The sequence below is a fragment of the Dendrobates tinctorius genome, unplaced genomic scaffold (genome assembly GCF_039654945.1).
Source record: "Dendrobates tinctorius isolate UK_male_01 unplaced genomic scaffold, ASM3965494v1 ptg000073l, whole genome shotgun sequence".
Classification (NCBI taxonomy): Eukaryota; Metazoa; Chordata; class Amphibia; order Anura; family Dendrobatidae; genus Dendrobates; species Dendrobates tinctorius.
In genome coordinates, this window is record NW_027361741.1 from 6,922,281 (window position 1) to 6,939,139 (window position 16,859).

Below are 16,859 nucleotides of genomic sequence, written 5' to 3' on the forward strand. Positions count from 1 at the left end.
ATACGCTTCACATACCCTCCTCATGGTCGGACCACGATGCGGTTACCTCTGTTTTTATATTTAATATAACCACGTCTAGGCTTTAGAGATGGAGGTTAAATGAGTCTGTCCTTGCTGACCCGGTTAATGTCACTGCTATAAAAGAGGGTTTAACAAATTTCTTTGAAATTAATACAATGAAGAAGTCCTCGCTTGGGGCAGTTTGGCTTGCGCACAAAAAATATATTATCGGCTCCTTGATTAAGTTAGTGGCCAACAGGAAAAAAGAAAAGGTCAGGGTTACGGAACAGATTGGAAAGCAAACTGCAAAAGTTAGAATTGGCCAACCAACTTTCTACTTCCTATACTTAACTAAACAATTCCAAGATACGAAACTACAACTGGATACTATTCTTACTACCAAGACGGAGAGAGCCCTGACTTGGACTAAAGCTACACTTTATAAACATGCCAATAAGCCTAATAAGATGCTAGCCCGTACGCTTAGAATGAAAAAGTCACTTAATATAATATCTTCCATAAAAGATCCTAAGGGTCAGGTTTCGGCCCACCCCGACATAATTTACAACACTTTTAATGAGTATTACCAGAGTCTGTATTCTGCCACGCAGTCGCCCCCCTCGCTATTGTAATAATTCCTTCACAAACTACATCTACCTAAATTGACTGAGTCCGCGGCACAACAACTCCAATTAGACATTTCGGCAGAGGAAATAGTTTCAACAATCAATAAGTTAAAAAAAGGAAAAGCCCCGGGACAGGGACGGTCTTACAGCAATATATTATAAAAAATTTAGCGAAACGCTTATACCACATATAAAAAACCTTTGTAATTCGCTACTAAATGGCTCACAGTTGCCCCCCGAGTTTTAGTGGCGCATGTGACCGGGATCCCCAAACCTAAGAAAGATCATCTCACAAAAAATTATAGACCTATTTCCCTCTTAAACGTTGACTTAAATATTTTTACGTCCATCGTAACTGACAGGATCAACAAAATTCTCCCTCATCTTATTCATCGGGATCAGGCTGGCTTTATACCAAAGCAACAGGCCCCGGATAATATTAAGAGGGCGTTAAATATTATTCATACAACTAACCTACATTGAAAGCGACTCCTACTGCTTGCCCTTGGTATCGAGAAGGCTTTCGATTCGGTGTCCTTGACATATCTTTTCACGGTCCTGTCAGAATTTGGGTTCTCCCCTAAACTTATAAAGTGCCTTCAATTGTTATAGGACAATCCCATTGCCTTTTTAAAACTCCCATCGACACATCCCACTCCAATTACTAATCAGAGAGGTACTAGGCAAGGCTGCCCTCTATCTCAAGCTCTCTTTGCGCTCGCGATGGAACCTATCACAGAAGCAATAAGGAGAGACCAAAATATACTAGGCCCTGAGAATTTAGGAGACCAATATAAAGTTAGCCTCTGCACAGAAGATCTCCTTTTAGCATTAATAAGTCCCCACACTACACTTCCTCACCTATTTTCCCTTCTTCAAGAATTTGAGAAAATCTCAGGTTTAAAGATAAATATTGATAAATCTAAAGCGTTATTTGTAAATTTCCCAAAGATTTAGCAAACTAATATAGCATCCCAATTTGGGTGTCACGTGCCCCGTCCTGTGTGACACGGCCAGCAGGCCGGTAACTAATACAACAGGACACGGCACGTGTAATTGTCCAGTGTGACACGGCCCGCAGGCCGGTAACTAATACAACAAGACAAAGGGGATAGGGAAACATTTACAACGGTGGGCCCTGCGATAGGGAACGGGGGACGTGGAGACCTCCTGCACTCCCCTGAGTCAGTGTCCCTAACACTCCTAACGTTCCCTATACAGGCTCCTCACCTGTCGCCGATCAGGATACCTGTCACTCTAGTAAACCCTACACCTATTCCTTACTAGGGAGCTGGGTGGTGCAGGCACTGGCCCCACCGCTATACTAACTCCAACATGAGGAAAAGTGACAAATAGGGAATCACTTAGCTTTGCTCTGATGCACTTGCTCCTGGCAACAGAGTCCAACACCTGAGTGCATCTTCCTCCCACCGTGTCCAACGCCTGGGTGCAGCTCCACAGCAACAGCGTCCAGCACTCGGGTGCCGCTTTGGAGCAACAGAGTCCAGCACCTGAGTGCAGCTGTCCAGCAACAGTGTCAGCACCTGAGTGCAACTGTCCACCAACGGAGTCCAGCACCTGAGTGCAGCTGTCCAGCAACAGTGTCAGCAACTGAGTGCAACTGTCCAGCAACGGAGTCCAGCACCTGAGTGCAGCTTCCAGCAACAGAGTCCAGCAACTGAGTGCAGCTCTACACCATAGCTGCCACTCCATCAAGCTTTGCAAGGATTCTTCACTGACACCATAGCTGCCACTCCACCATGCTTTACACGAACTCCTCGCTGACACCATAGCTGCCACTCCAGGACTCTCCTAGCTCCTTCCTTCACCCAGGATGGTTGGAAAAGCCCAACAATATCACCCACGTGAGTGCGCACAACTGACACACCTTTATTGAGTAAACACACCTGTTAGTGATTCCCGTGCAATTACACTAACCACCACCGGGGGGGCAAAACTATCTCTAAAAACACTAGTGCAATGACCATACTGGCCACCGGGGTGGCCGGGGGCAAAACTATCTCTAAGCACAAAGCTTAGAGAGAGGAAAAAAAAAAAGGTTTCCAGTGCTCTTATCTGACATGATCCAGCATGGATCATGACATTGGGTTTATACACAAAGAACATTAACATATCTTGGTGTCAACTTTGTTTAGGTGGAATTACACCCCACTGATCCAAAGCTTCTAGAAGGACCTGAACAGATGGCCATCCTCAAAGTTATCCTGGCTCGTCAGAATACATGCATTAAAAATGGTATCACTACCTCGCTTCCTATATCTATTTAGATCCCTTCCAATTGTGATACCAACCAGAACGTTTACCCATTTACACTCTGATGTCTAAGTTTCTTTGGCTGGGAAAACAACCCAGAATTGCACAAAAACATATTCCGTCATAGGAACGAGGGAGGTTTATCCCTCCCTAATTTTGCACTTTATTATAAGTCGGCACAGATTGCCCAATTAATCAATACTTGTTCATACACCAATAGACCGAGATGGGTTATTCTAGAATCCTCTCTCTCCAAACCATTCTCATTGCCAGGCCTAATGTAGTCCACAGACCGCCTTCCACGGGGGCTGATGAATGTGGCGCCTTACACAGTCCACTCGTTGCTTCTTTGGAGGAAGATTCAGTTTAAAAATAAATTACAATCAAACCCCTCAACCCTGACGGCTATATTACAAAACCCTATGTTTTCCCTTCACCCATGACAGCACACCTGAGAGAGTGATCCGCCTCGCCAGGACAGGAACCTACTGAAATATAAGGGGCGGCACCTCTCCCCTGCTTCAGTTGGGTTCCTGTCCTGGAACGGAATCCCAGTCTGACAGCGGCGGTGCCTGTCATGAATGAAATGGACCCAGGGCCGTCCCGGCGTGGGAAGAGTAGGTCAGCTTACCTGCAGCGCCGGCCGTCGGTGGCCTGGGAGCGCAGTCCCTGGGGATCCTCCTGCACGCCCCGGGTTCTTGCGGGTGCGGCTAGGCGGCCTCTGTAGCGGGGCGCTCCTCCGTGCCTCCCTCCCCTTGCACCTGCCCGACCCTTCTCCCTCGTACACGACAGGGAGAGCCGGGGGCGGTTTCCGGTGTCTGACGTCAGCGGCGCGGGGCACCCTGGGAGCGTGCCGGCTGACGTCACAGACGCGACGGCAAGATGGCGCCTGGTGCTTTGCCGGCCGCATTAAGAAGAATGGCGGCGGTCGCAGGGGGGGAGGGGAAGACGAATCGCTCACCGGACGGACCTATTTAAAGGAGGACGGGCAGCTGGGCGACCAGGTAATACAATGGGGTCACAGCAGGAACGTTCACCGTCTCCACCGTCTCTGCCCCCCATCGCAAACCTCCGCTCGTAAGCATGGCAGCCGTTCAAGCAGAAAAAGCAGCAGTCGCCCGAGCCACAGATTGAGGGATTCCTCGAGGACGAGAGAGCACAGGCCACATGCTCCAACACAGCCTCCGAGTCCGGTACCCGACTTTATGGGTGGTGAGTGATCTCCGTAAATGCTAGACTAATGTTAATAGGGTCCTTCTTGTGTGTTATTTCTCCTTAGGGAAAAGCCAAAAAAAGCAGGGAGCAAAAGAAATAATAGAGAGTGTGCCATATATCAGAGCCCCCTTGTGAGAGATTGGCAAAAGGACCTTTGCGCCAGCTGTATCCAGCGAACTATGGTGGAGGAGGTGCCGAGCTTGGCAACTAACCTCAGATCAGTCATCAGGTCTGAGGTGGAAGGCTCACTTAAAGTGTTATTAAAGATAAAGGGTAGGAGAGACTCCCCTAGTTCTTTATCAGATTCCTCCTCGGCTGACAATCAGGCCGAACACATGTCCTCCTCCTCCTTAGATAGTGATACGGGGGGCAAGCCGTGTTTTCCAGTAGAGGATACGGAAGCTCTCCTTAAAACCATTAGGACAACCATGGGCCTATAGTAGGAGAAAACGACTAAGTCCTTAGAAGACGTCTTGTTCGGGCGGTTACAGGAAAGGAAAGAGCGCACCTTTCCAGTCAATGAGAAAATCCAGGCACTCATTGAAAGAGAATGGAAGAAGCCTGAAAGATCAGGAAGCCTTCCTTCCTCCTGAAAAAGGAGGTACCCCTTTGAGCCTAAAGACACGGAAATATGGGACAAAGTCCCAAAGATTGACGCAGCATGGTCTAGATCATCCAAAAAATCGGCCCTGCCCCTGGAAGACTCGGGTACTGAGAGACCCGCTAGATAAGAAAGCAGACTCCTACCTAAGACATACATGGGAAGCAGCGGCAGGGGTATTGAAACCGGCATTAGCCGGCACCTGCACAGCACGATCCTTAATGATTTGGCTACAGCAGCTGGAAGAAAAACTCGCTTCCAAAGTTTCAAGGGGAAAAAATTCTGGCGGATATGTATCTTCTACATGGAGCAGCAGCTTTTTTGGCCGACACCTCTGCCGATTCCATGAGACTGACGGCGAGGGCAGCAGGATTATCAAATGCCGCAAGGTGTGCATTATGGCTTAAAGGCTGTCCAGGAGACCTACAATCAAAAGCTAAGTTGTGCTCTCTTACATGTGATGGACAATTTCTATTTGGAAAAAATTTGAACGACATCCTGGAAAAATCAAGTGATAGAAAGAAGGGCTTCCCAAGATTTCCAGGAGATCAAAGAAGGCCGTCCTTTCGGAGAGGAAAATTCAACAGGGGCCGTCCTCCGGGGGATCGGAAAAGATGGGAGGACAAAAGGAAGGAGGAGTCTGGATTTATGTTCGGCGGAGCCACCTCATCCTCAAAAAAAAATCCCCACAATGATGCCGGGATCCCGGTAGGGGGGAGACTGATGCTCTTTTATCAGTCCTGGGAAAGTATCTCTTCCAATGCCTGGATCTTAAACATTTTAAAAAAAGCCTCAAAATCCCTTTTTTTCCAACGGCCGAGAGCATCATTTGTGGTGACCCCTGTCAGGAAGGGGATAGAAGAGCAGTTGGCCCTGGAGTCAGAAATCTTAAGTCTGCTAGACAAACGCGTTCTGACCGAAGTCCCAAGCGGACAGGAGAGAAGGGGGTTCTAATCACCCCTCTTCCTAATAAAAAAACCGGACCAGTCATTCAGGACGATTATAATCCTCAGAGGCCTCAATCAATGAATAGAAAACCAGACCTTCAAAATGGAGTTGGTAACTTCGGCCATAAAACTATTACACCACAATTTTTTTATGGCCGTAGTCGATCTAAAGGATGCCTATTACCACATCCCAAACCATCCAGAGTACCAAAAATACTTAAGGGTAGCTCTCTACATCCAGGGCAACCTCAGGCATTTTCAATTCAGAGCCCTTCCATTCGGCATATCCATAGCCCCGAGGGTGTTTACGAAAGTCGTAGCAGAGATGACAGCCTTCCTCCGAATCCACAACACAATTATAATACCCTACTTGGACGATTTTCTATTAGTGGGCAACTCGGAACATCACTGCACAGAGCAGGTGGAAAGGGTAACAAATACCCTACAGAGACTTGGCTGGATGGTGAATAGCAAGAAGTCAAGACTACAACCCCTAAAGAGGCAGATATTTCTAGGGTTCATCCTAGACTCGGAACAGCAAACTTGTCTGTTGCCAGAGGCCAAGGTGGAAAAGGTAAGGAATATGACCTTGGCAGCCCTAGACCAGCCTCACACGACCCTGAGGGGCGCGATGTCCTTACTAGGCACCCTGACAGCTTGTATTCCAGCGGTCAGATGGGCACAATTTCATACCCGTCAACTGCAGGCAGAAATCCTATCAGCACAGAAATCGCTAAGAGGGCGTTTGCAAGGAAGGCTGGAGTTTTCCTTAAAGGTCAAAAACTCTTTCAGATGGTGTTTAGACAGGGCAAACCTGGTAGCAGGAACATTATGGCACAGACCGGTGTCCGATGTGATCCTGACGGACACAAGTTCCTCGGGGTGGGGGGCGCACCTAAGGGGACAGGCAGCCTGGGGACCCCAAGAGCAAAGCGCATCCTCCAACCTAAGAGAACTACGGGCAGTAAACAAAGCCTTAAAAATCTTTATTCCCAGCCTAGAAGGCCGCAATCTCCGGATCATGTCGGACAACAAAGTGACAGTGGCGTATATCAACCACCAGGGAGGGACAAGGTCACACTCCTTAATGAACGAGGCCAACAACATTTTTCACAGAGCAGAATGACATCTGCTCTCCCTAACGGCACTACACATAAGAGGTGTTGAAAACGTACAAGCAGACTTCCTAAGCCGCAACACATTGAGGCAAGGAGAATGGGCCCTAAATCACTTAGTGTTCCAGAAGATAGTACAACTCTGGGGAGAGCCGGTAGTAGACCTCTTTGCCAACAAAAGCAACAGACAGATTCTGTTAGTTGAACCCAAAAGAAAAACCATGGGCGGTGGACGCATTGCAAATTCCGTGGAACTTCAAACTGGGTTACGCCTTTCCTCCAGTAGCTCTAATCCCAGCAGTGGAGAAGAAAATAAGAGAAGATCAGGCCAGAGTGATCTTAATAGCCCCGTTCTGGCCGAAAAGGCCCTGGTTCTCGCTACTGCAAATGATGTCCCTCTCAGATCCATGGGTACTACCAGAGATTCCAGACCTGCTAGCTCAGGGTCCAGTATTCCACACGCAAGTCAAGGGGTTCCATATGACGGCGTGGAATTTGAAAGGTCACTTTTAAGAAATAGAGGGTTCTCTCCTGGGTTGGTGGCTACGCTGATGAAAAGTAGAAAGCCAGTAACAACTAACATATACGGTAGAACATGGAATAAGTTTCTGCAGTTCCTGGGAAAGCCTTTAGACCAAAAACTCCCGATTAAGGCCATCTTGGAATTCTTACAGGCAGGACTACAGCTAGGCCTAGTGGTAAATACCCTTAAAGTACAGGTGTCAGCACAAGGCGCTCTATATAACTGCAACATAGCAGCAAACAGATGGGTAGCCAGATTCATTAAATCCTGCCATAGGTCTAGACCAATTCCATTACCAAGAATAGCCCCGTGGGATTTAAACCTGGTGTTAGAAGCTCTCATGAAAGAGCCATTCGAACCGGTTCAGCAGCTGCCAGTAAAATATCTCACCCTAAAGACCATTATTTTAGTGGCCCTTACATCGGCCCATAGAGTAAGTGACTTGCAGGCCCTCTCAGTTAATCCACCTTATACCCAGATGTACCAGGACATGGTTGTCCTAAAAACAGACCCTGCTTATTTACCGAAAGTTGTATCACATTTCCACCGTAGCCAGGAGATTGTCCTCCTCTCCTTCTGTGAGAATCCGAAAAAACCCAGGAGAGGAGAAATTCCACAAACTAGATGTTAAAAGATCCCTGTTAGAGTATATATCAGTGACTAGCCAGTGGAGGAGGTCCCAGTCCCTATTTGTAGCCTTCCAGGGTGCCAGGAAGGGCTATGGAGTATCAAAGGGGACTATTGCCAGATGGATTAGGGAGGCCATTAGTGTAGCCTACTCAGCTAGTGGCGTTCCGCTTCCTGACGGCATCAAGGCTCATTCCACCAGAGCCGTGGCGACCTCCTAGGCTGAAAAGGCAGAGGTATCGATTGAGCAAATCTGTAAGGCCGCTACCTGGGCCTCACCTTCAACCTTTTTTAAGCACTATAGATTAAATCTATCCTCCTCTGCTGACTTAACCTTGGGTAGAAGGGTGCTGCAAGCGGTGGTCCCTCCCTAAGGTGTTTCGAAGTCTCCAAAAATCTGTCATGGGTGAAGGGAAAACCACCATGGTTACTTACCGGTAGCCGGTTTTTCCAGAACCCATGACAGCACCCGTATATTCCCCCCCTTTTTCACCGTATGGGTTTGCACACGTTAGTAGGGTGTATTTGTGTGATTTGGTGTCGGATAAATATGTGACTAACCGGGAAGTCCTCTCAATGCTCTGTAACCAACTGAAGCGGAGAAGAGGTGCCGCCCCTTATATTTCAGTAGGTTCCTGTCCTGGCGGGGCGGATCCCTCTCTCAGGTGTGCTGTCATGGGTTCCGGAAAAACCGGCTACCGGTAAGTAACCATGGTGGTTTCCGCCTGGCCTCTAGCCCAAAATTTTTTCATGGTGGAAGTTGAAAGGAATTCATATACTTAAACATTTGTGCTTCCCATTTAATATCTTGTTTGACAGACAGGAATTTGTTCAAAAATTTGATCCTCCAGTTAGGGAGATTATTCGAATGAACCATTTTCCATTTTGCAAAACAAATCCTCCCAAGTGGAGCTCCTCTCAGAGCAACGAGCTTCAAAAATAAATGTCTAAACGACCCTTTGGGCAGATGAACGATCTTGTTGATCTGCTCAGCCTTAAGCTCTCCGTAAGATGATAAAAAATTAAAATACATGTTGCAATGGGAGGAGAATCTGGGGATTGAAAAGTCAATTGATGATTGGTATCGTAGCTGTGACACCCTACCGAAAGGTAGTCATCAAACTTCCCTTATAGAGACCTCACTGAAAGTTTTACAGAGTCTAGTATGTACAGGAAAAAATCCACAGCATTTTTCCTATTGTCTCGGGAGATTGTTTTAGACGTTGCAAAATATCTGGTGATATGAAACACATCTGGTGTTCTTGTACAGTGGTTTCTGGGCTTTGGAGGAAGGTGAAGCACCTGATAGATGTTTGGTAAACCGGTTGATCTGGAACCTTCAACCCTATTATTGGGAACCAGACCTTCGCAGCTTCCAAAAAGCTTCCATAAACTAAAATCCACATCACGGCGAGGTGGAAATCACCCTCACTGTCAATATCAATGGTAAAGGAAAAGATGAATGATATTATGTTATATGAAAAGAATAGAAGCAACTAGAAATGACACGTGGGACTCTTTCTTCAGGGTTTGGCATCCCTGAATTAGACTACAGTCAGATGCTCAACTGGACCAGGCACTATGGCTCTCTGCATAGCTATTTGAGAACTGATGGTGACTTGGGCTGGTATCTATATTTGATACTAAAATTGTGTGTCGCATAATTGTACTGAACGCACTGGGATGGATAATGATGATACCATTGTAAACTACTGGATCCTGTATAAACAGATTCCTTATGTCTTTCCCAACCCTTGTCTATGTCCTGCCTTCCCTTTTATTATTCTGTGTCTACTAAATGTTTGTTAATTTGGTAAAATGTTAATATATATGCTCCCTTGCATTGGAGAAAATATTTTGGAATTGGTTTATTATATTTCAAAATAAAATTAATGAAACTAAAAATGAAAAAATCACCCTGTGGTGATTAAGGGGTTAAAGGGATTGTCTTATTTAGTAAACCCAGATTAAAATATCCTATTAGGGCTTTCTAAGTTAATATAGGCTCAATTATCCAGAGGGTGGAGCGACTATAATAAGGGTGATCCTGATTACAAAAATACACTGCTCAAAAATAAAGGGAACACTAATAAAATACCACATCCTAGATATCACTGAATGAAATATTTCAGTTGCAAATCTTTATTCATTACATAGTGGAATGTATTAAGAACAATAAAGTATAAAAATGATCAAAATTAATATCCCATGGAGGTCTGGATTGGAATGATACTCAAAAGCAAAATGGAAATCAATTACAGGCTGATCCACCTTCAGTGGAAGTGCCTTAAGACAAGGAAATTATGTTCAGTAGTGATCCTCCAAGACCTGGATTAAAGCATCAGTCAACTCCTGAACTCCTGTGGTGCGGTGGCATTCGTGGATGGAATGAGGCATGATGTCCCACATGTGCTAGATTGGATACTTGTCTGGGGAACGGGCAGGTCAGTCCATAGCATCAATGCCTTCATCATACAGGAACTGCTGACACACTTCAGCCACATGAGGCTTGCATTGTCATGCATCAGAAGGAACCCAGGGCACCTGCAATATGGTATCAAAATGGGTCAGAGGATCTCATCCCGGTAATTAATGGCAGTCAGGGTACCTCTGGCTAGAACACAGAGGGCTGTGCGGTCTTCCAAAGAAATGCCTCCCCACACCATTACTGACCCACTGCCAAACCAGTCAAGCTGGAGGATGTTGCTAACAGCAGAACGTTCTCCATGGCATCTCCAAACTGTCCCGTCTGTCACAGGTGCTCAGTGTGAACATACTTTCATCCGTGAAGAGCTCAGGGCGTCAATGTTGAATCTGCCAATCTTGGTGTTCTCCGGCAAATGCCAATTACCCTGAATGGTGTTCTGTTGTAAGCACAACACCCACTTGTGGATGTCAGGCCCTTATACCACTTATATCCACTCTCTCCCCGTTGGTGTTCATATTATGCCTAGGGACTTTTTTTTTCTTTTCTTCCCTGTTCTTCTTAGGTAGCGCTCCATATTCCCATGTTTTTCTCTTTATGTATTGTATCTCATTTGTGATGTATTAGTCTATTGCCTTGTGGGTTATTGTCAACCATTATTGAATATCTTTTGACTTATATGGGGTGTCAAAATACGAACTGATAGTGTCCTTTATTATTGTTCACATATAAATTTATTGGTGCATTTTTGACCGGGGGTTGGACTCCACCAATGGGTGTGTATTTCATGAGTATGTTTATTTTTAAATTCGTTTATTGAACCAAAGCCAGGGTATACAATATGAAAACTGACAATGATAAAAATACCATATAACACATATACATATACATTCCACAGAGCACTAATGTCAAACAGTGTACGTATACCAGTTGTGTATAGGATAAAACATACTGTCAATTGCCTCACATTAGTCTGTGTGTTATTATTCAAATAATAAAGCCTGCCAACCACTAAACCATTACTACTACAAAACAACAACTATTTGCAGCCTATGTCCATATAGTTAACTCTTATCGTGCGATATCTCCGTCCTACAGCGTGAGATGAGAGGAATTCCACCTCTCCCATATCCTCTCAAATTTACCCGGGCACCCTCTGTTTTGGTACAGCGTACGCTCGTATGGTATGATTGAGTTCACCAATTCAATCCATACCCTAAGGGAGGGATCCGAACCCCCCATCCACCACAGTGCTAGCACCTTCCGCGCCATAAACAATGTCTCCCGTAAGAAAATCCCCGTATAATGTCCCCATGTCTCGTCATCCCACACCCCAAACAGACAAACCAATGGCTCAAGGGGAACAGGAATTTGTGCCAGGGAGGTCAATAATGATGTCACCTCTTTCCAATAGTGTGCTATAATTGGACATTGCCAAATCATGTGAATAAAATCTGCATCTGATATATGACATCTCGGACACTCCGAAGATTGGAAGCGACCCATCTTAAAGAGTCGAGTCGGAGTCAAATATGATTGGTTTATAATATAAAGTTGTATCATTCTGTTATTGATTGACGGAAACACCTTAGTTGGTGACTCCAGGATTTCCTCCCACTCCTCTCCCTGCGCATCAGGGATGAGCCTTTCCCATTTCCCCCCAATTAAGCATATGGCAGATTCCGTCCCCCCGATAGCATGTATGTATACAGAGAGGAGACGAGACCGTGGGGACCTTGTGATTTAAGAATGCCTATCAAGGGTAGAGACGAAATAGCATTACTCATACCGACATATCTCATGTGCGATTGAAAGGCTGATCTTAATTGCAAATATCGGAAGAATTGCGACCTCGGGTCATTACACTTGTAATTGTTCAAAAGATAATAGTGTACCTCAGTCCCATAAATCCCCTATCGTAGAAACATTGTACTGAGACCAGAACTCGGCAGACGGGTGGGCAAGCAGTGTCGGAAAATAACTATTATTCCATATGGGCATTTCAGCTGTGATATCACTAAATCCAACCACCCTCTTAATCTGTCTCCATATTAATCTTGCCAGACGAAGCATGGGTAGCAGACATGGAACATTTACTTTCTCCAATTCCAAAAAACCCAGCGGGCAATCAACATGTGTGGTATGAAGCAGATGGCTTTGGGTTAGGAAGATGATTACCGGGCATCCACTTATTAATAGCTCTGGCCTTTCCCGCCAGATAATACAGAAAAAAATTTGGCAGCGCCCCCCCCCCCCCCCTTTTTTGGCCTTTGTAGGGTGGATAGCCTAAGCTTGGGCCTGGCCTTCCCCCATATAAAAGACGTAATCTGGGAATTCAAATTGGTGAAGGAAGACTTAGGCACCACCACAGCACTGTGTTGGAGAAAATAGCTGATCTTAGGGAGTAGTATCATTTTAATTAAATTAATGCGTCCAGCTACAGACAGTGGGAGTTTGCTCCAGATCGCAAATTTGACTTTAACCATTTCTAGTAATGGATATATATTAAGTTGCAGATCAAGCGTGCTGGACTGAGAGATATAAACACCTAGATATTTAAAATGTGGTAGAATAGGCAGCAAGGAGAGAGTCCCAAGTCGCGGCATCGGGGTATGAGAAAGAGGCATCAGAGCAGATTTCTCCCAATTTATATACAGGCCGGAATATTTACTGAATTCGTTTATAGTAGTAATCACCACCATCAGTGTCTCCTCCACCCTATCCATAAATATTACCATGTCATCAGCATATAGGCCTATGGTATCCACCCGATCTGCTATCTCTATACCCATGATATTAGGGGAAGCTCTCATGCGAATTGCCAAAGCCTCTTTTGCAAGAGCAAAGAGGGCCGGGCAAAAGGGACACCCCTGACGAGTTCCCCTGTGCAAAGAAAAGGACTCAGAAGTGGAACTATTTACAATGACATGGGCCTTAGGTTTCATATACAATGTATTAATCCATTTTAGGAACCTATCCCCAAAACCAATTTTCTGCAAGCACGCGTGGAGGAAAGGCCATTCAAGGGAATTGGTACCAGGGAGCTGTATTGGACCACCGATTGAACCCGTCTAATATTAATGGAGGTGCTTTTACCGGGCATAAAGCCAGTCTGGTCAGGGTGTATAAGTTCCAAAATAATTGAGTTTAGCCTAGTAGCCAAGATTTTTGTAAAAATTTTGTAATCCACATTTACTAAAGATATGGGGCGATAAGATCCACAGTCCAGAGGGTCCTTCCCTTCTTTCTTAAGCACTATTATATTAGCTTCATAGAAGGACTCCGGCATGACCCCCCCCTCCCAGATCCCCCGGAACACCGACAACAAAAGTGGCGCCAAAATCTCCCGGTATTTCCTGCACAGCTCATTAGGAAACCCATCTGGCCCAGGGGCTTTTCCAGAGGCCTTGTCCCTCATAGCATCTTCTATCTCTTCCAAAGTGAATTCAGCGTCCATAAAGGCTTGCTGAGAAGCACTCATTGTGGGAAACGTTATATCCGATAGTCTAGACACCCTTGGCTATCAACGTCATTTTTTTAACTGTACAGTGAACTATAATAATCATGGAAACATCCCATTATTTCTCCGGTCGAGGACACCAATGTACCGTCTGGGCTGCGGATCTGTAATATTGTGTTGGTTGTATTATGCTGCCGCACCAAATAGGCCAAAAATTTACTAGACTGGTTTCCTAGCTCAAAGTAGGATTGGCGAGTAAAAAATAATTTACGTTTGGACTTGGTATCTATATGTTGAGTATATAATCTTTGGGCAGCCAACCACTCCTCTCTATTACCACTAGTTTGATTGGATATGTAAGCGGCCTCTGAATCCTTCAATCGTTGCTCTATTTCGTCATCCTCCCCCGACGTCACTCGTTTGATGTAGGAGATCGTAGAAGATAGGCAGCCCCTCAAGTACGCCTTAAGGGTGTCCCAAAATAAATTAACATTTCAGGGTTCGGGGTGGGAGGAGACGAAGCTGTGTAATTGGTCAACTGTTCTGTCAGGTGACTTTACCAACTTCAACCAGAAAGGATTTAATTTCCATGTCATCCTACCACTTGGCGGGCCAAACCTGAGTTTAAGAATGATTGGGCTATGATCTGAAATCCCTCTATTTCCATGTTCAATACCATCCACCCACATCGCCAAACCACTAGACCCAAAAATGTAACCTTTGCGAGATAAGGAGCGCTTAGTGGATGAATGGCAAGTATACTCTTATCTCTGGGTGGCGCATCCTCCATAGGTCCAACCATCCACTACCCTCTATAAACTGTGATAATTGGGATGTAGCTGCTGCCGGGGTCCTACCCTGTGTCCCATCATCCAGTCTCAATCTGTCGAGACAATTATTCATAACCAAATTAAAGTCCCCCATACAAATGACATCTGCGTCTGGGTAGTTCAAAGCAAAACTCAATGTTTTCTGGAGAATTGACGTACCCGCTGGAGGGGGATTATAAACACACAGAATAACATATTTCCTAGAGTTGATCAGTGCATACACAAATATGAAGCTCACTTCAGAGTCTCTCCGGGCCTCCCGGACCTCCCATCTAACGTCCTTGTATATTAGTAATGAGACTCCCCTGGAATAGCTAGTGTGAAATGCGTGTATAGACCATTGAACCCATTGTTTCTGTACACTCCGAGCCGTATTCCTGGTCAAGTGTGTTTCGACCAGAGCCACAATGTGAGGGTTGATAGTGCCTGATTTGTGAAAATACTTTAACCTTTTTCCGGGGGGTTCCGATACAAGTATGTTTTTTAGTGTTTTTAATCTTTTTGGTTTTTGTTGACTGTAATAAATATTGAAACTTTTACTTGTGGTCCCTAACTAATAGCATGTTTCTTTTTCATACAAATTGTTTGCTGGTTTTTGACATGCTTTAGGTTGATCCTGGTTGTTGATCTTGTTGATGGTGCCCTCCCTTCCTCTTCTTCCTTTTCTGCCCTCATACCACCCTCATGGAGTCTGTTTCTGACAGTTTGAGCAGACACATGGATGCTAATGGCCTGCTGGAGGTAATTTTGCAGGGCTCTGGCACTGCTCCTCCTGTTTCTCCTTGCACAATGGAGGCGATAGCGGTCTTTTTGCTGGTTTGTTGCCCTTTTACGACTACGGCCCCCTCCACATCTCCTGGTGTACTGGCCTGTCTCTTGGTATCTGCTCCATGTTCTGGGCACTGTGCTGACAGATACAACTGCCCTTCTTGCCACAGCTCACATTGATGTACCATTCTGGATGAGCTGCACTACCTGAGCAACTCCTGTGGGTTATAGACACAGCCTCTAGGGGTGAGCGCAATGACAAAATGCAAAAGTGACCAAAACAAAAGCCAAAAAGGATGAGAAAAGAGAAATGGTCTGTGGTCACCACCCTGTATAACCACTCCTATATAGGGTTTGTCTTGCAAATTGCCTATAATTTCTGCCTGTTCCTTTTGCAAAACTGCAGGAGAAATTGAGTCACAATCAGTGTTGCTTCATAACTGGACAGGTTGATTTCACAGAAGTGTGATTGACTTGGAGTTACATTGTGTTGCTTAAGTGTTCCCTTTAATTTTTTTGTGCAGTGTATATTGCCCATTGTGGACCCCGCTAAGCAGCCATTTGGATAACATGTAATTGGCAGCATGTTTTCTACTATAACTTCATATTGCTTAACACTATCTTACACTGGTCATTTTAGTCTTTGAACATAAAATGAAAATTTGTGGTATTACCAGTATAAGGCAATGTGCTATCCTGAAAGGTGGCATTTTTTGGCTGCTGCAAGTTTTACTCACCACAAACTTCTGTTTCCAGATCTCCATGGGAGTGCCACTGTACAGAATAAAAGACATAAGAGTGCTGTATGGAGAGTCTCCATGGGGAGATCTCCCTATATGCTTTGAAAATCCCACCAATGCTCCAAACCCTAGAGGTCATGTCATTGCTGCCAGAATAACCAGTGAGAACCCTGATGAGGTAAGAAATTGAGAACTTAAGGCTACTTTCACACATCCGTTTTTTTAAATCCGGCATGATGCGGCGAAATTTGTGAAATCCGGAATTGGATCCGGTTTTTTCACATAGAATGTAATGATCGCCGCATCATGCCGGATGGACATGCGGCGCCTCCGGGTTTTGCCGGATACGGCAAACATGCGCCGTCCGGCATCTGCAAAAAACTTTGGCTGCAACGTTTTTTTGCAGCGCCGGACCGGCTTTTTCAACTGCGCATGCCCGGGCACTATGAGTTTTAACCCCACAAGTGCCCGGCGTGCATCTCTCTCTCTCTCCCCCTCCCCTTCTCTCTCTCCCTCTCTCTCTCTCTCTCTCTCTCTTTCCATACGCTCCATACCTTTCTTTGGCTGGCTCTGTAGTCCCCCTCTGTCTCTCTGGCTGCTCTCTCGTCCCCCCGCTGTCTCTCTGGCTGCTCTCTCGTCCCCTGCTGTCTCTCTGGCTGCTCTCTTGTCCCCCGCTGTCTCTTTGGCTGCTCTCTCGTCCCCCGCTGT

General features: G+C 45.6%; 1 protein-coding gene across 5 annotated transcripts in view; it reads left to right on the forward strand.

Moving 5' to 3' along the window:
- ACACB (acetyl-CoA carboxylase beta) overlaps positions 1–16,859 on the forward strand; it is a 398,726-nt gene that overhangs the window by 190,977 nt on the left and 190,890 nt on the right. For all 5 annotated transcript variants that reach the window (XM_073582603.1, XM_073582604.1, XM_073582605.1 and 2 more), the window contains one exon: positions 16,168–16,329. In XM_073582603.1, the coding sequence (XP_073438704.1) occupies positions 16,168–16,329 (162 nt within the window). The remainder of the gene's footprint in view (positions 1–16,167; positions 16,330–16,859) is intronic.